This window comes from Charadrius vociferus, unplaced genomic scaffold (assembly GCF_000708025.1).
Source record: "Charadrius vociferus isolate BGI_N301 unplaced genomic scaffold, ASM70802v2 scaffold14, whole genome shotgun sequence".
Classification (NCBI taxonomy): domain Eukaryota; kingdom Metazoa; phylum Chordata; class Aves; order Charadriiformes; family Charadriidae; genus Charadrius; species Charadrius vociferus.
The window spans coordinates 10,768,570-10,788,049 of NW_009648876.1; the positions used below are offsets into that span (position 1 = coordinate 10,768,570).

The following is a 19,480-nucleotide window of genomic DNA, read 5'->3' on the forward strand; positions in this document are numbered from 1 at the left end:
CTCTTTTTTTTTATATTCAGGGATAAATAGGGAAGAGGAAAGCAGAAAGCAGAAAACACAGCATCTTGATGAACTTTTAAAGAACTAGAAGTTTTCCATCTTCAATCCAACCATTTGTTGTTCTCCTATGTGTCCATTTAGCTAATTAACTGCCTTACTAATATTAACTTAACTTTAAAACCTTCCAGTAGGGTAGGGAAAATTTCCAACTCCCCTTTACAGGGCCAAATTTAAGCAGTGGAGGGATTACATAATTAGGCTGTAGCTAGATAACACCAACAGCACAGCCAGGCATCAAGCCCAAGGCTTCCAAATCTTTGGAAGATTTAGCTGCAAGACCACCCCTTTTCCTACGTATAAATTCAAGGAGGTTGCTGAGGCATGTAAATTCTGCCTTCCCTTGCAGCCATCACCCAGATATCTCAGAAAATGCTATTTCTTTTTGATGCAAGAGAAAGCAAGAAGAAAATTATCATCTAGAATCAATGATATCCTACCCGGATCATAACCATGTGGGATTCTAGCAGAATTTCTGCAAAGGACGGCTTCAAAACATCCAGGCTGATATTGGGCACTTTAGAAAAAGAGAGAAAAATAGATTAGAAGTCTGTATGATTTACTTTCATTTGCCTCTCTCACAATAAACTAAACTCTATCCTCCTATGACAAATCTGCTTCTAGCTCCTCTTTTAATTCCCTACGCAATTCATTCATATTCTAAACACAGTGGCTTGCAGTCAGAAGTATCCCCCAGTGAATTTCATAACTGATGTATTCCTAGATTTCCTCCTTTACTTCCAGGAGCAAGAGAAATAGCTATAAGTCCATGAAATAAACAGATCTGTATTTCTAACGCAAATTAGAGACATATTGCTCATAGGCTGCTGTTTATCTGTAAATGAGCCTTGAGTGTGGGAATGTAAAATGCATTACAACAGAAGTGGGAATTCTACCAAGTCAATGGCCCAGGATTCCTCTCCTTTGGTTTGCATACAGTCGCTCCGAGGATGAAGAACACTAGCTTTTTTAATAACTCACAACTCAGCCCAAGTTACCTGCATTTCATGGGATGAAAATTGTATGGAATAATTGAGGCCAAATGAGGCTGTGACACACATCTAACTCCTGGATGAGGCTGCAAGGCCCATCTGTCATTATTGGCAAACTTAGTTCTCTCTCACACTTCTATTCATTTCTTGATGGTACCGCAAAGCCATTATTTAGCGTGCCCTCGGTAAGAGAAGGAAAAAAATACACCAGAACAGGGTGGATCCTAGCTTTTTAAGAAAATCATTAAACTATATATGACACACTCATATCAATGACAATAATTCCCAATTAAACAAATGATGTTAAAAATAACAGCCTGTACTGCACTGCCTACAGAACTTCACGCTTTTGTTACTCATAAAGCTCTCAAAATCCTTAAAAAAGTCTTTATACTTCCCCTACCCTTGAAGCATTACCACCAGATTACAGTACAAACAGCGAAGCAGAAAAAGGCTATGCATTTCTGACCAACTGGCCCAAGTTCAGCAAGTTCGTGCTTCAGTCAGGAAAGAATACACAAATTCCAAACACTGAATGGCAGTTCTTGCTATCCGATAGCTCATCCCTTCCTTTAACAGCAAGCCAAGATGCCTTCTCAAAGGGAAAGGAAATAAATGACTTACACTTTGGGTTAATGTGATCTTCAAAGTTCCAGAGGGAATTGGGACTCTCCTTCAGGTATGGTGTGCAGGTGACTTCCACTTGTTCCCAACCCCTGAGAAACAGCAAAACAGTTAGCCACCACCCTGCAAAAGATCACTCTATTTCCCATTCATGACTGATTTTTTTCCCCATTTAGCTTTATACCTCCCCATAACACCTACCACACCACTCAACCCAGCAGCTGCATTCTTACACACTCTTACATGCTTTAAGCGCCATGTAGAAACCAAAACAGATCTGCAAGGCAGCCAACATAAAAATTCTACTGAATATTTGAACCACATTTCTAACTTGGGGCATCTAGACTAAAAAACGTAGGTCCACGCATAAGCAGTGGGATTTTTGAAGATGATGCATGTTGACAACTAGAAACTACTTGAAGTCAACCTTTACATTCTCTCACTATCGTTAATTTAAGTCTATCCATGCCTACAGGAACTGTATTACAGAAACAAAAGGAAGACTTTAGAGGATTCCACCAACTGTTCATTTACTCTGTCATCCTATTTCTAACAGGTCACATCAAACACTTCAGGAGAAAGTACATAAAACCCTGCTGTAATGTGACAGATTAATAAGGATTTTTCTATCAATCACCACTTAGCAGACTTAACTCCACTAATTAATTAATTCCATTAATTAATCACCACTTAATTCTCTGAAGGACAGCGATTGCTCCCTTTCAAATTCCTAAAAAAAATTATAAAAATCCAATATACTCTAACCATCCTTATTTGCAGTTAACAAGTATTTTTTGCCCTGAGCTCTTAATGTCATCAATATTTTGTGGCAATAACTTCCATTCACAGGGAAAGTTTGTGTTAGGGAAAAAAAGATTATATACCCCCTTTCTGGAATCCTGTTGACAGAGGCAGCGATTTTTATGTTTTTTAAAGCAATCATATTATTTACCCATGAGCCTATTTTTACTGTTTTAAACTCTAAATGGCACTGACATTCCTGACCAGGCAGTCACCAGAGGTATCTGCCTGTGCTCACTATGATTCAGCATCCACAGGATTCCTTAGAAGCCCTTTTTAACATAACACAGTGATGGGAAACCTAAGCTGGCATTAACGGAGGCTGCTCGGGAAACAGAAGCAACATGACCGCACAGCCTGCTGCTTCAGGATCCATGCTAGCATCCCACACAGTACAGCTTTGCAGATACAGCAGCTTGCTTGGCATTAGTCTGGATCTCTCTGCATATACCTCATTTTGATGACGAAGATATATAATCCAAGCACATATTAAATCACAACCCCTGCTAACAGCAGCTTGTTACTGTTGCCCTTGCTTCAGATGCCGCATGCAAAAATGGCAGAAGGTCTTCCAAGCACAAAAGAAATTCATATCAATAAAAAGGAATTTGGAGGATTTTGGTACAGAACAGCATGAACTTCTCCAGATTCTAGCAATTTTTGTGAATCCCGAGGATAAAATGGGCCTTGAAGAACACGTCTGTCATCCCCTCCGGGACTCAACAGATGACAAGATCTTTGCCCATGCCACTTTTGGATCTCTTAGTAAGGGATATTATTTTTCAGAGCTGCATATCTTCACTGTAGCAGACTGCAAAACCCTAACCCAGATCTTCCCCCCGGTTATATTTTTAGTACCTGCTAGTTACTTTTTGATTCTTTCAAAGATCAAGAAATGGAGGAAATGTGGTTATTGCTTAGTTTAAAAGTATCATTGAGCAAAGGAACATGTCAGCTCAAGGCCTTGCAGAGGTGGAGGGGGATTACAAGCTATTTACCATTTTGGTAGAGTCTTTCCAGAAGAGCCCAATATACACCCTGTGGCCACATGGGTTAGCCGGACTTGACTCCGCAGGACTTTGATGAGCTTCCCAGCCTTTCTGCCAACCACTTCAATCCGCCAGAAATCATTGGAGTCTCCTGTGCCGTTCTATCATGCAAACATACCATAGGAGGAAAAAAACAACAAAAACAAAACACAAAAAGCAAAAACAACCCCCAAAAATCCAACTAGAAGACATACAGGATTGAAGCACTGCAAACAGAAACTTCTGAAGCTCTAATGATGGCAAAGGTAAACAAAGGAGCCCAGGTAACCCTCACTCAGACTTCACAGAAGAGATTCCCCATCAGGAAGAGATGATTCTAGATACAAACAACTACTCACAAATACATTTTTATCTTGCCAACCTTACATATTTTTGCTTCCAATTCATACTTGACTGTGGCTCAGAGTTACATTTTAAATGGGGGTAAATTGGCCGCTTCACAAAAAGGGTTTAGGCAACAGCCCCTTGCATTTGGAAATTCAGCCCTCAAAGCAGATTTCATTTTCGTAATTCAAAATTCTGTCATCATTCTGTCAACAAAAGGCACTTGTCTATGTGACAAGGCCAAATACATAAAATAATACTTGTCAGAGCAACTTCAAGGTTGCTCAGTTTGGCATTTCTGGAGTTGAATGCTGCCAAAGTTAGACTGGCAGTAAAAGCTTAAGTTATTCTCTTGTCTGTGTTCACATTAAATAGACCTTAAATATGAGATAAGCTATTTCATACTAAATCAGTTTTTCCTCCAGTATGGTAGATGCACATCTATCACCTTGGCTAACAAACTAGAAAAGCAAGAATAAATCCCCTTGGCATGGTATGAACTCTACCCAAAAGAAGGAGCTTTTGTTTTATCTTGCCATTCACTTACTATTCCATAGCCAGTGACCTGAAAATGCTTCCTTGTCAGGGGAGCCTCATGCTGGTGACTGTGAAGATTTCTAGAAGTTCTGAAATGAAATTAAAAGTCAAACCTTGCTTTGTTTTTATGTCTCAGTCAATTTGTGAGAAGAACTTTGCTCTGGGCCATTCAGAGAGCTGCCAGCGTTTTGACCATGCAATTCCAACCAAGGGCAGGGCAGGAGCAATGGAGGCCACAGAGTGAAACTGCCGCTTCCTACCGCACAACTCTGAGCTTACACCACACTGGGCAGTGCCAGGAAAGGAGGACAGCATGAATAAATCCAACCTTCAAGCTACAATCCACCACCTCCAAGTAGAAAATACATTGTTGGTTTTGGGTTTGTATTTTTAATGCTGGGACTAACAGTCCTGCTCTTGCAACAAGCAAAGCAAGATCCTGACCTCTCCTGGTTACCAGTTTTGCTTTAGAGGGGAAAGATCGTACCATTTAGTGAGGCACAGGTTTACTGAGGGCAAGATCAGTGGCCCTCATTGGCACCAGTTGTTCACGGTGCAAACAGCCTCCTGCCCTAGCAGAGACTGCTAACTGGGGCAACCAGAAAAACCTGGCCATAACCTGGTCAGTCCTTAATAAAACCACTTCGATAATGAACCACCCCCGCCAACAATACAGCTGCATCCAGCCCGGCCTTATCTGCACAGAAACCCTCTGCCCACACTGGATGTGGTTCGCACGCAAGGAGACGGGAGCCACCTGCCGGACTTTTCCTGCAGCACCACAGTTTCCCATTCCAGAGACTTAATAAAAGACCTAACCAGCATTGCCTAATCAAGCTTTTATCACCTTCATTATCATATATTTGGCAGTAAACCCCAAAATTCAAGGCACTTTTTTTTTTTTAAAATCTTAAAATCACTTCGGAAACCTAAGCAATGATTTGTGAACACGCAATATTGAATGCAATATGACATGATTTCCAGGCTCACAAGTTTAGAGCTTCTGTTAAGAAATCAAAGCTGTGACAGCACTGAGCATTGTGACACAGTGACATTAGACCAGATGAAAATTAAATATCAAGTCACTAGGGTTCCCCTGCTCCCTCTCGGGTGTTCCGTACAGAGAGGGGAAGGCACCAGCTGACATTTTTGTTAAAAGGATTTCACTGTTGTGGTCTCAGTGCTGTTGAGAACTTCGGCAAGTGGATACTGCCTGTGCACACAGGAACAGAACACTTGGAGTACACTGACAAAAACCCACACTATTTGTCTAGAAAACTCGGAGAGTGGGGACAAGCAACAGAATGAGGGCTTTGAAACTGCTTCTTTGCAAAGGAGTTACCCTTAATATTGCACCTCACACAGATGAACAAAGCCCTCTGCTCCTTGGGTAGGTATTTCCAATGAAAAAAACTCCACACTGGAAATGCAGATATACAGATACCTCTGTCACACAGCCTGCTTGTGCTGGCCTAACTATGTCGTCTCCAGCAGGAGAAATCTCCCACCAATTCTGTTCAATCTTGGAATCCTAAAAATCATCCTTACTCTTTATGTTCCAGACGAATAATATCTCCGTGCCTCACAAACTCCACAGGGCTCGAGGGGTGTGACAGATCTGCTGAAGGAAGGCAAATTAATCATATCAATGCACTGACAAACATATCAGGGTCTTAGAAAGTTTCCTGGGAAGGCTCATGCCTCAAGCAGACAATACAAGGCAGACTAATTTGTGTCAACCCTAAGCCTAGTGTAAACCACTGCTCTAGTTTAAAGACCAGCCCTGAGGGCTACTCTAAAGAACACGGCCCCAAGCAGCACACGCTGCCCTTAAATAAGGAGGATGCCTGGTCAGGATAACTGAACACCAAAACCATATATTTATTTTACGTTTTTATTTCATGAACTATAAAATGACTCTTGCAACACTGATCATAATTTTGTTATATCTAGGTTATCTGATTTTTTTGTGGTTTAGACAATTCTTGTCAATTTTTACATACATGTGCTGCACGTGAAGAAAGGAAACTCTGCCACACCAAACATGTCTCAGCTAAACTGTATGATATTCTAAAACAACAGATGTATGTACAAATCGTAGATCTTCACGTTCAGTACTCTTATCTTGTCCCAAGCAAACATCCATGCAAATCAGCTGAACACAATGTATCAGAACATACCAGGACCCAACTCTGCCAGGACCTATAGCCACAATAATAAATTCCACAAAATACTGAGTTCAGAATAATTTCCTCTCTGTTATTTGCAGCCCTACCTAGCTGAAAAGTTGTCAATGCGACCTTCAGCTGAGAAAAGCTTATTTACTTCAGCTGTATAATCTGGAGAAAAACAAAAAACACAGTAGACACAAACAGTGCTAATCAAGATGGAGCCAGATTCCCCTTGTTCTTCCTCCTCTCCCCCTCATATCCATGAAGGATACTTTGCCCTGGAGGGAACTCAGAATATTTAAGTGAAAATCAGAAGCAGAAGTTATTAAAGGCACTTTACTGATATTTGTTACCTGTATCTGAATCATGTTTCTTTATAATCCACAGGTTATTCAAATCTTTATGTAAGTAGGCAGTGACCTGAAAGCACAGGATAAGGTATTTTACCAAACAAGAAAAAAGCTGGTGATAGCAGACGCACATTTGCCAGCAAATTGAAGCCCCAATAAATGCACCAATAACCCTAGGATGACTTTTATGATAGTCAGTTACTGGCCACTCCTTATCCAGATGGCACCTTTTATTCAGTGTATAGCCCATACACTCACGAGCACTACACTTAATGGCAGTTCACATGCAACAAGTAACAGCCTCCAACCATACAGCTTGACCTCCTCTCAAGCTTCAGGAGGAGGAGAGGATGCCTACTTCAGAGGCTCCTTCTACAATAGGATATCCAAACCTGAACTTTTTTAATAATCACTGACCAGTACCAGAACCAGGAGATGGGCACAGCACTGGCTTCACAGACAGGCGTCAGTGGCAGAGATTTATGACAACAAGCTGCCTGTGACAACCATAATACTTCTGCTAAAAGATCCAGGCAAAGTAAGAAGGATTCAGGGATCAACTTTAAAGCCGCACATGCTACCCAGCTAATCCTTACCGGCCTGCTCAGACTCATGCAGAGTAACTGCTCCTACTGTTATCACGGGCAGGGGAGACCATCTGGCCCCAGGGTGCTGCTCCCGAGGGCAACCTTCCCAAGCAGCATGAGGAACTGTGCCCACTTTGCTTGCTCTCCTCTTCCAGCAGCAGGAAGCCCTGCTTGTGGGACCCTAGACCAGTGCCTCCCACTCAGGTGGAAGCAGATGGCCCGGTGGGTGGGTGAGAGGCAGAACATACAGTAGTGTCTGAAGGTGGGGGGAAAAGGGAGAGCTGGGTGTGGATACTTTGAGGCTATATCATCAGGAGAGGAGTGAAAGGAGGAGGCAGAGATCACTGCCTGTCTTTTCCTCCCTAAATCTCCTTCAAGTTCTAAATTCCCTTCCCGTCTCCACAGCCCCCAAACTGTCCCAGCCCCCTACCCTTGTCCTATCTCCGGAGCAGGGAGCACAGGGGAGTAATCTCCACCCTTTCCCACTTACCCTCAAGGAAACTCCCACCAGCGTCCTCTCCAAATCCCCCTTCCCTGCTTTTAGTGTCATAACGCATGCTCTGCACTTGAATTTTGCCTATCCTTGAGTCAGTTTTGTTATGACATCTGCATCTACGGTAATAAACATCAATGTCACATGAGAGTATTAGAATTTTTGGTTGGGAAGCACAGCAGGAAAAGAAGATTGAGAAAAAGTTTTCATTTCTGAAAACTTCTTCCTCACCACGGAGACTGAAAGGAGTTACAAAACAAACACTTGTTTTTCTCTGGCAACTTTCTTTGAAGGAGCTCAGAACAATTTTTAGACACGAACATGCAAACTGCAAAATACATCTTGGAAAAGCTGCAGAAGCTGCAAAGATTTATGAAGCTTGATGATGATGGACAAAAATAAAAAATTCACTTAATTTTTGTACTATTTAATTAGCGATAGTTACATGATTTCTGATTTTTATTTTGATTTATTGCTTAATCATTTAATCAGAAGCCCTTAGAGAGTTCAGATAGTCTAATTATGGCTAGCTTATGAATGTACAGATATCTAATTTAATGAGCAAAGCCTTACAAATTCTTTGGTGACAGATGAGGAAAGCAAGGCACAAAAGGAGAGTAATTCATGTAAAGTCACAGAGGCCAGTGGCAGGAAGGAAAACAACACGCAGCAGCCCTATTCTGTTGCTTTTAAAACACAGCAATGAAACCTATAAGATACAGTAGTGTATTTGTTTTAAACAAAAGTTTTACAGCCTTCCTTGAGGTAACAACAGCACTTCATTATGGAAAGTTATTCTTAAGTCCTCTTGGCCTCCATCCATGGAGGGTGGTCTTGCTACTACAGTGAAACCATCCTGCTGTTAAGTCACCTCTCTGGTGCAGCGTGGCAGGCTCTCTTCAAGCATCCTTCTTACTCAGACTTGCAAGCCAAGTGCACAGCTGTGGCACTGAGAGGGTAACAGATGCCGAGTAAATACATAGCTGCTGTCACCACAGCACCTAATGCTAAGTGCAATGGGAGCGACTCCGTGGTTGTAGTCAGAGGCAGTACTACCACCGTACACTAACCTGCTGCTGGCGAGCCCCAACGCCTTCCGGGTAGAGGTGCCAGTGGGAGTGAAGGTATCCCCCTGCCATCCGAAGGTTCTTCATTGTGACCACAGACCCGTACGCCAAGTCTACACGGGAAGGAAGGTGGAAAAAAAGGGATAAGGCATATCTCCCCCAGCTAGTCTGCAGTGCTCCAATTAGATATGCATTCTCCTGCTTTGTTTAGATGAAAGCTCATTTCCTGTTTGACACATTACTCCACACGGCTCATTGCAAGCCTAGCTTCCATCCCCAACCACGATTCAGTAAAACTGTTACATAACATTTGGCTGAAACATTTAAAATTCTCCCACCTACTTTTAACATAAACAGAAGTGCTTGTTCTTTTGTATGTAATTTCAATAATGAGAGGTTTGAGATAGCTTTCCGTAAGAGTATACGGTCAAATTAAAACATGATCAAGTGTGAAAAGCATGTGACTGTTTTGAAGCACTCCATCACCCAACCCTCACAGCAATACAAGCAGGAAGGGAGGCAAGCTCAGCTATCAGACAGGGGAGCTGATACCCTGGCTTCAGATACCTTCCTTTGCAGACTCCAAACACAAGTAGGAGAGGACTTGATGCTCTTCCAGTAGCAGCTCTGGAGCACAGAACAGCCAGAGAAAAGCTGAAGTAATTTGAAAGCTAAACCACATTAAAGGCTTGGTAGTCCCTAGCCAACCTGAGGATTAGGGAATGACCACAGAGCCATCTTTCCCCTAAATTCACATGCGTGCTTGAACACAACACAGCTGAACCAAGGGCACGCTGTGTCACAAAGAAATTTATAGTTTTCATTTACACACATTCTGGAAACAGATCCCACATCTGAACACCTAATAGACCTGAGGTGAACGGGACAAATCTCTTTTTGTTGTCTCAAGCAACATAAAGGCCAAAAAATACAAAGATGCATGCACACAAAACTGTCAAATCCCTCAGAAGAAATATGATGAAACAGCTAGGGACCTTGCACTACACATGGTGTTATTTTCAGCCTTTTTCTTTTCTGTCAATATATAAAACTGCACAGTGGAACAGCACGGATCTGACCATGACGGCATAACCTGCACTATCCTGCACCGACTCACAGGAGATGCTGTTTTTATTTAAACTCCCACGTACATTGACAACACCCAAAGTGGTTTATTCCTTTGGACACTCACGCTCTGGAATGGAGACATTATGAAGATTGTTCCCGATCAGCTGGGACTGAAATGCTGAACTGAAGAAACCATCCCCAGGACCACTACAAAAGAGAGCAAAGAATGTGACAATTCAAAGTCTGGCAAAACAGGCAGAGAAAGCTCTGTCATGCATTACCAAATTGTTTTTACAGAAGGAAAAAGATAAAACCAGACATGGCATCAGGAGAAGAGTGACTGCAGTTCCGTTAGATGTACACACCTCTAATGTTGTGAATCACAGCAGATAGAGACAGCCTTGCAAGAAATTGTCCAGAGCTGCAAGGACTTGAGGTCACAGAAATGTACACACTGACACTGCACAAAACACCATCAACTATCTTTGGAGGTGTTCTTATGACAAATAAACTGATCCACTGTCAGGTTATATCTAATAAAGACTCTCTCTGTGCCTCCTTAAGTCTCATTTCTGCTAAGAGGGTAGTGGTAAGACCAGTTGACTTAAAATGAAAAATAACAGATTTAATTTTACAGTCTTTTCTATGGTGAAATCCTTAGTCACCTCATCTCTTAATGCTGGCATACGGAAAAACGTTACTTGGCCATTTTACTGGCTGTTGTGCTCTTTCCACATAAAAAGCACCTCTTGGTTGCAGGCATTCAGGGAAGAGTCCTCCCTTGGAGCACACTCAGACTTTTTTTTTTTGGGGGGGGGTGTGTGTTTGTTTTTTGTTTTTTTTTTTTTTTTTTTTTTTTAAATCGCAGCCAAAGTATTTTTCAGGAATGCAATGCCTTTTTTTTTTTTATTACAAAAATAAAAAGAATGGAGTTGAGACATTTTCAGGCCCAGGAAAGAGAGGAGGAAAATAAAAGAAGACAGGGTTTGGTTAGGATACTTGCTTGGCATTTCAGAAAGTCTTAAGCTCAAACTCAGTTTCACTGCCAGCTTGGCCAGAGCTTTTCTCTATAAACAATGCAGGAGTCTGGGAAGGGAATTAAACAAAGACACAGCTTGTGGCTGTGCTTCTGACACTGTAAATGGAGAAATTCATAATCAATAGTCTTTAATTCAAAGCAAAAACAAGTGATTCTTCTTCTAGAGAAAAATATTATTAAATACCTTTTATTTAATACTGTAAAATGAACAGCAAACATAGCCATGTAGAGGGCAAGCGGGAGCAGGATGAGGCAGAGTACACGAGCCAGTAAATGTTTCCCAAACATGACCTGTAACAAACACGACCTGGATCAAACAGTGCAGCTGCAGGAACATCTCCAGTCTTTATCTCTGAGCAGTGGTCCTATAGCAAAATCTACCACGCAAGCAAGCCCAGCAGGGTGCAAAATTACCTCAAAAAGGCCTAAGGAGTGCTAAAAGTTTAGGCAGACGTTATTGTATATCTTCAAAAGCTTGAGCTGGGGTACCTTGAAATTTCAGGGTCTTGGGAAGAAGACGAAAACAAGCAACAGGAGAGTTTAACTTTCAAAAAAGTTGGGCATGCCTAACTCTGGCAAAGGAGGTTGGGCAGGTCTCATTGACAATACTTCGAAAACAAGGATCTTAACGTGTTCATCAGAGCGGTACACATCTGACACAAAATCACAGCAAGGAGATGTCTTCCAGAACACTAACTGTCAAAGCTAAGCAAAAGGGAAAATGAAAACTACTAAGGGCACAAACTACTAGAAAGAATCCTCCCCAACAAGTCTCCCTATGCAAATATGACTGCAGCGAGGACTTCTTGGGAACCTAGATATGCTGCATTCACAGGAACCAGCTCACTTAGCAAGGATGCTCTCACACTACAACTTCTGTTGTGCTCCTCAGACAGAAGTTACAAAAAAAGTCAGCAGCAAAACCCGTTAGTGTTTCCAGCTGCCTCAGCAAAAAAGCAGAGCGTTTTATTTAAATCCCTTGGAAAGGTGGTTTGTACATAGATGCCCAAGATGCAATTACATGTTCACATCCTACTGACACGGCTGGTAGGAGAGTAAGAAATCTAAAATACAGGGTGGGTAATAAACAGCTGTGGGAGAAGAAAACACCTTAAATATCAAAAATTGTTTGCTAAATGTCCAAATCTAACTTCAAAGCAGACAAACGCAGATGTACTTGCTATCTTCTGTATTTTTTTACATGGTACCTATCATAAAATCATTAAGCGAATTATCCTCTGTGTCCCTTAGTAACAGATACAAAAATTTCAGAAGTAATGGAAAAAGAGCTGAACACATTACAAAACTAAGAACTTACTGAAGTCAACAAAGGAAACAGTTGCTCAGCTCAAGTACTTGAGCAGAACACCACTGGGCACTTGGAAAAATGCTGATTGATGGTACATAACCAAATTTATGCAGCAGAGAGGCATATGAACTAATCTCCAGTTCCCTGTTCAGAATGACCACACTATGCTTCAACCTTTGTGAAAAGGTTTTCTTTAACTACAGACTTCAATGCAAAGTGAAAAAAGAAAATGCACATGAAGGACAATATCAAGCAAACCAGAACAGTGGACCAAGATAAGCTGAGAATTCTAGAAATCAAATTAGTCCCCAAAACCTTGCATGTAAATAATCATGAGTAGTTTCCTAACAAATGCAGAGATAAGTTATTCAGGCTTTCAGGGGTTTAATACTCACTTCTTTTTTTTCCCTCTTCAAGCAGCAAGGTTGCCAAATAGTTAGTTATTCAGAAAGCATCTACCTTCTGGAGTAAATTTCTTTACATATTCTAACACTCAGGGGCTTGCTGCCTTTGCTGCCAGCAGCTCAAATGAAATCACTGTGCAGCTGTCTGCTGGCAGAAAGCTTAGACATGATGGATTTGTTCCATTTCAAATGCAATTAACTGACTTTGCTCAAGAACTGCTTCTCTGGAGCTGGAACACTGCATCTTTGCAGCCCGTATTGATTTGCATTAATCAGAGAAAACCAATCACACAGCAGGAACAGAAAAAGTCCCCCCAGACCCTCACTGTTTATGAGACAAACAGGACAAAAACAGTAAGTGAAAGATAGAGAATTTTCAAGCTTCAGAAGAGGCTGAAACAAGAGGAAAACTGAACACCTTTTAAAAGATGTGCTTGAAGAATTTGTTTTCCTGCTGGCTTCAAGACAGCCAATGGTACACCACGGTATTTCTCCAAATATTAGATTTCACAGTCCCCAAATATAAAATGCAATATATTAGAACAGGGCACCCAAACAGACTAGCAAATTTCTTAGAGCTTATAAGAACTAAATGTGTGTAAAATCGAGCAGGCCATCATCCTTAGGACTTGCTGCGGAGACTGCAAGTTGCAGAGCATGCCTGTGACTCACAATGGACTATAGCACACTACTGCTATGCAGCCTGTGTCCCTGTACTCTCATGAAGCAGAGCCTGAGCTTGCGCTGCTTATGCAAACTAGGTGCTGCAAGACACATCTGTCTGCCAGGTAGCACGTACACCTCAGAAGGTCATGTAACAGTGTTGGACAACATCATGCTTTGGGCCATTATACAGCCATTCCCAACGAGCATTTTTAACCTAGACTGAAATAAAATTCATCCAACTGGAAAGGTAATAGTTTCTCTCGAGAAAAAGCAACAACCTTCTTGCTGTGCTCTTGTGACATTACATCCTGCTGACACATGTGGGGTTTTTTTAAACATATCGCAATAGCTTTTCCATTATAACCTTCATCTTCAACCATCATCATCCACCTCAGATGCCCCCGTTTGCTGCAGACAGAGTGTCACTGTTTGGCTAGTTCCATGGTTGACAGTAACTAGGAGAATTACAAAGGCAAAAGAAAGCAAAACAAAACAAAAAAACCCTTAATGTAAAGAAAAGTTTTTGACACTCACCAGTGACAGGCTGAGGTTCCCCAGCAAGTCCCATAGGTCATAAATTGTGTTCAGGCCAACCAAGAGGACTACAAAAAGACCAACAAACTTTACCCCCATTGCTCCAGCAAGGTTCACGCCAGTCAGACTCAGCCAGAACCACCAGGAGGCCGAAAATGGCCTGCAGGACAGATAGAACAGGTCAGTAAATAAACAATGGCTACTTGAATAGACATCCGAGATCAGGAAAACAAACAGGAAATTAGCTACCCCACAAAATCACATTCCATTTTCTTCTCAGGAGCCCATGAGGAATAGAAATATATTTTTTTTTCATTAATTTTAGAATGATGTAAGGATATCCCTGATACAGAAGGGCCCAAAATTTAAGCCTGGGAAGCCATAGATCTGCCCTTTAAGGAAGAAAACATAGACACCAGCTATAAGTGAAAACACTAGCATGAATAAAGTCTCACACATGGAAGGTCTGAAAATGGAAACCGGACTTCTGCTCCATAAAATGCAAACTTACGTCTCTCAGAAAGCTAAGACATGGGGGAGAACAGGAGAAAATGAACAGCTACTTTTCCTAAAGCAGAAGGGCCATAGTGGAAAACATCTACCCAAAGCACAAACGAAAGCTGCAGCAAAAAGCAAACAAATTACGAACTAAACTAAAATTGAACCACAGCGAAATGATGTGAAAAGATTACAGCAGAATTTAAAACCCTTTTCCTACTGACTTCTGATGCCTTGATGCTTGTATTTTGGCTAGACAAAATCCCAATGACACGCTAAGCAACACAATAGCTAGAGCTGCCTTTTAATTTGCATAAAATCAACTAGTTTGAAAACAGGAATAGCTCTAAGACATGAAAAATAAGTTCAGGTCAAGGCACACAGAGCTGATCAAACACTGCCCTGTAACTTAGTGCTTGCACTCCCTGGGATGTGTGTTGTAGATGAGGATAGCCCCACACGACACCACAGGCTGCATTTTAGCCATTTTTGCTGCAGTCACACCAAGACTTACATGATCACTTGAACACTTCGTGAAACAAAAATTGCTCATGTATAACAGTATTCTAAGCTTTTGTCTTTGAATTCTGGGTGCATTGTGATGAAATTACTCTGTATAGCCCAGCCACAAAGAAGGTTTTTGACATACCCAAATACCTACAAATCACCGTTCCCCTCTGGATGGGTCTACAGCAAATAACCTGAGCAACTTAACTGCTTTATTCAGAAACATCCTGGCTATATTTCTCTCAAATTTTTCGTACCAATTTCTCTAAACCCAACAAATTACACTACTTACCTCACTTAGCAGGATTTTATAAGTCTTTATAGGATTAGAGTCACAGATAAACTGTGTTTCTCCAGCCTGAAGACAAACAGACTGGTTCAAGATAACAAATAAGTATTTTTGCCATTAAGGAGCAAAGCCTTGAACAGGCTCCAACCATCCTTCATTCCTCCTTCTATGACCTACAACGCCCTATACCAGTTTTCTTTCCTGTCAAGCTTTAAAAAGCTTTAACCTTCATTTTCAAGATTTGCAGTTTCATAAACAACATTTCTGCTGAAATTTCCTTTCACGATAAAATAATCTATTTAATAAAATATCTCTCCTGGTTTGCCCCAGCCATGATATCTTTTCTTTAGTTTCACAAACCCTCCTAAAAAAAATTTCTCTCCCCTACCATGAGCCATTTTCGCCTCCAAATTACCTGAAACAATCTCATCTCAGCCATTCACCCAAACTACCAAGTGGCAGACATGTCCTAGTACTTTATCTGTCTGAAAAGTTGAGTACCTATAGTTTAACAAAATTATCATCTTGAGCTTACCTATCCGCACAGCTGTTACATTTCACCATACTCAGAACAGCTCCCATAAGGAAGAACATCAGAATGGGGTCCAGCAGAATATATTGCGACAAAGTAATACAGCCCGTATCTGCAAGCAGACACACAATGTCAAAAAGTCTTGCGGTTCCAAAGTGAACCTAAAATGGCAAGAAGCCAGTTTCCTCAGCGTACGAGGGGAACAAGGGAAATTTTAGAAACAGAAGCAGATCAGAACACTTCAACTTCTACTTGGGTAACAAATGAAAAAAAAAAAATCCAAACAAAAAAACCCTCACAGAAACCAGGCAGTACAACAGTATCCCTGAAACACCATTTGGGAGGTGCTGCTAACATACTCAGATGGAGAGCGTTACAGACAGCAATGATCTACCTACTAAGGCAGCAGCATGGTGCCAGAGGATGCTACAGGAGAAGTAATCTTTCAGAAGTTACCTATAAAAAATGAATATGACTTGGATATTTTAAGTCTCCATGCGTCAATATCTGTGTGTCCTCACAACACCCCAATTTGGGTAACGCCATTTGCAATGGTAATTTCTCCACTTGGCTCAATTCAACAAGGAACTTTATTAATTTCTTACTGTGAACTCTTTCACAGTAATGCAATAGCCTGTTAAATACCTCTACAATTCATATGGGAGACATCAGTATTTCACTAGCAGGCAAATCATTCCTGATAATCTATCTTATAACCATTCTTAAAATTGAGGTGAAATGCAGTCCAACACCATGGTTATGGTTTTAACAGAAGCACCTATGAACTAAACAAGGCTGTAAAATTCTCAAAGGAACCACCAATTAAAAAGCCTCGTATATCCAAAGCAGAATTACTTTGGTTTCAGGAACCTCTCTCATTAACCCAAATATCCCCTGGTTAGGTAACACATGATAATCCAGAAATTAAATTCTCTGAACAATTAACCTGTTCAATTTTGCTGTAGCAGGAACACCTACCAAAAATAAGGATGAAAGCTGTGAGTAAGGCTGCTGGCAGTGACTTTGACAGTTCCAACACTGTGAGGTAGGCGAAGGGAACCAGGCAGGAGCCAAGGAACGCACAGAACTGCAGGAAAAGAATATGACAGGAGAAGTTACAACCCTCCCCACAGTGAACATGCACCCACATGCTTTCCCTTCCTTCATATTCCACACCTACCAACAACAGGAGGTGTTGCAGTAGCTGAACTGACTCACTAAGAACATCAGACAAAAGCCAAATGAAAAAGATATTGTTCACAGAAGAACAGCTGCTTACTCTGTTCTGTCTATAAAGGTGTCAGTAACAACACTTGGTCATTCTCTTGCTAGACTACATCAGATACCCATAAAAAGTTATGTCAAGTAGGTGCACTACACACCCACCATACTCAACTTATTTTAACAAGATCTAAGAACAAAATATACCTGTACCTTACATCTTTAGCAGACCAGTATCACCTCCCCTACACAAGTGAGACTGAGAATAGTTGGAAAAGGAAGAACAGAAATCAAAACAAAAGAAAGCAGGATCACAGTAAAATTTGTTCTCCTCAATGTTTCGTTCTAGCACTTCTCCCACCTTTGGGTCAGGGAAATCTAGAACTGCAAATCACCGGAGACCTGGAAAGTAAACCAAGAAAATATGCCTTCCCAGTTTTTAATCCTTCTTTCTAGGCACTAGCAATTGGCCACTATTTCCTTTTTTGGCCCATGTTATCTGCCGTCAGTTTTATGGCTCTTGGTCTTCCTAGAGAGCAGTAGCCAGGGTTTCAGATAGAATACCACTTTACATAGTAATTTCCCCCCCACCCCCGCTCCATCAGCTTACTCAGCTCAGTGTCACTGGTGCTGGCAAACCGCAGGTGGCAGTGGATGATTCTGGCTTTTTGACATCCTTGGCTCTCCACCAGAGCAGCCAGGCACAATGGAGCGAGCAGAAGCCCAAGCTGAGCCGTGTTCCCTTTGCAGAACAGGCAAGGTATCTGTCCCACTCAGGAGTGCAGTCCCACTGATTAGCAGCAAGGGTTGGCCTCAATAATCACCTTACCAGGCCTCTCACAGCCAGACATTAAGACTTAGTCACAATACAACCACTAACACTTTTCTAAGGAGCTTAAAGACAAGGCCCAAGGCTAAAAAGACCTCTGATCTGATCCAGGATAGATGTTCTTGTGACTTAAGACCACGCGCTGAAAAGCACAGGAGCACTAACCAGCTTGATACTAGCCTGTAGAGCCTTACCGCTCTCATTCCCACGTAGTTGTGCTGCTCATATCTGTCCCCTGGCTTTTGGAAAGGAAATGTACCATCATATCCACTAAGATAGCCAGCAAGTCCAATCAGCATCTGAAGAGGAAAGGTGAAAAAAAAAAACGGTCAGGGAAATTGCATTGGCGGAAGGAGTATCCAAGCCAGCAGCAGGTAAGAGTTTTATAGGAGCCAAGTCTGCTTAATTCAGACACATCATCCAAACAAGAGTTTATGTACAGAATTGACATGCATGCATATTACCCTTTGTCTAAAGGCAAAATCAGAAGGAATCAAAAGGACTTTGTCTGCTGACTCCAAGGAAGCTCAAGAGAAATACCAGGTGTGGTATTTAGCAGAGAGAATTCTGTCTCTGTAGATTCTCCCATAGCTCTCTATTCCTGTAGTTTAAGGAGACTCAGACTGAAAGGAAGATAATCTTTCCGAAGCAGGAGGAGTGCACCTTCATCGACACTGCACACTGCTGCTAGAACAAGTTCTTTGATTACAGAATAGCAAGTCAAGGTTTTCAGGGTCCTTTGTAGTAAAAGTCTCATTTACACACAAGCTATCAGGACCTGTTTGGTTCCTTTAAACCACAGGCTTCTATTAAATATCCCCTCCAAACCATCTAAGTGCCACGTTCATTTTTTAATGTCAAGCCTTTCAAATATCCAACATGCAACACTGTTTTGTTTTCCATATTCAAAGCATTTTCAAAAAGAATAAAAAATGCAAGTTGAGGCTCTGGATAGAGAATGCAAATTACCATGATGCCAACAACAGTTAGGAAAGGTGTTCATCACACCCTTCAGCCAGAAGGATGGGGAAGCCTCTTGTTGGCCCACTCCCATGGCTTCTAAAACATGTAATAGAAGAGCAGTTTACCTTCCCTAAAGGGGGGTGGACATCAAAGAAGAAGGTCCGATTAATGTAGTAACTTCCCATCTTCCCAAAATGAGTTTCATCCCAACTGGAAAAAAAACAAAACAGCAAACAGCCTGCTATAATGCTAAAGATAGTAAAAAAATCCAGGAAGGTCATTTTACTCGTGTTTTTCATCATGTAGAGGGTTAGTGCCATACATCCTATATGAGACAATGCATTACATTCACTAGGAAATCATGGAGGGCACTTCAGCTATTCTAGGCAGAGCCCTTTTTGAAGAGTTTGACACTAGCACTCCAAAACCTCTAGTCTGCCCTTCTGACTTGTTAAAACATGTTAAAAAGTCAGCCTGCAACCCAGAGACCCCCAAAACCGCCTCCCCGAGACCCGGGATCCCCTCTCTACAACACGGCCCGAGAGCGGCGGTGAGAAGGGGCCGGGAGC

At 41.6% G+C, this 19,480-nt stretch overlaps 1 protein-coding gene across 1 annotated transcript in view; it reads right to left on the reverse strand.

The window, feature by feature from the left end:
• POMT2 (protein-O-mannosyltransferase 2) overlaps positions 1 to 19,096 on the reverse strand; it is a 23,853-nt gene extending 4,757 nt beyond the window's left edge. The window contains exons 1-14 of the mRNA XM_009886990.1: positions 19,037 to 19,096; positions 18,143 to 18,247; positions 16,877 to 16,985; positions 15,902 to 16,010; positions 14,073 to 14,232; positions 11,344 to 11,450; positions 10,245 to 10,327; positions 9,056 to 9,165; positions 6,909 to 6,975; positions 5,933 to 6,005; positions 4,395 to 4,473; positions 3,473 to 3,624; positions 1,674 to 1,765; positions 498 to 574 (exon numbers count right to left, since the gene is read on the reverse strand). Of these exons, the coding sequence (XP_009885292.1) occupies positions 498 to 574; positions 1,674 to 1,765; positions 3,473 to 3,624; positions 4,395 to 4,473; positions 5,933 to 6,005; positions 6,909 to 6,975; positions 9,056 to 9,165; positions 10,245 to 10,327; positions 11,344 to 11,450; positions 14,073 to 14,232; positions 15,902 to 16,010; positions 16,877 to 16,985; positions 18,143 to 18,247; positions 19,037 to 19,096 (1,383 nt within the window). The remainder of the gene's footprint in view (positions 1 to 497; positions 575 to 1,673; positions 1,766 to 3,472; positions 3,625 to 4,394; positions 4,474 to 5,932; positions 6,006 to 6,908; positions 6,976 to 9,055; positions 9,166 to 10,244; positions 10,328 to 11,343; positions 11,451 to 14,072; positions 14,233 to 15,901; positions 16,011 to 16,876; positions 16,986 to 18,142; positions 18,248 to 19,036) is intronic.
• Between the last annotated feature and the right edge of the window lie 384 nt (positions 19,097 to 19,480).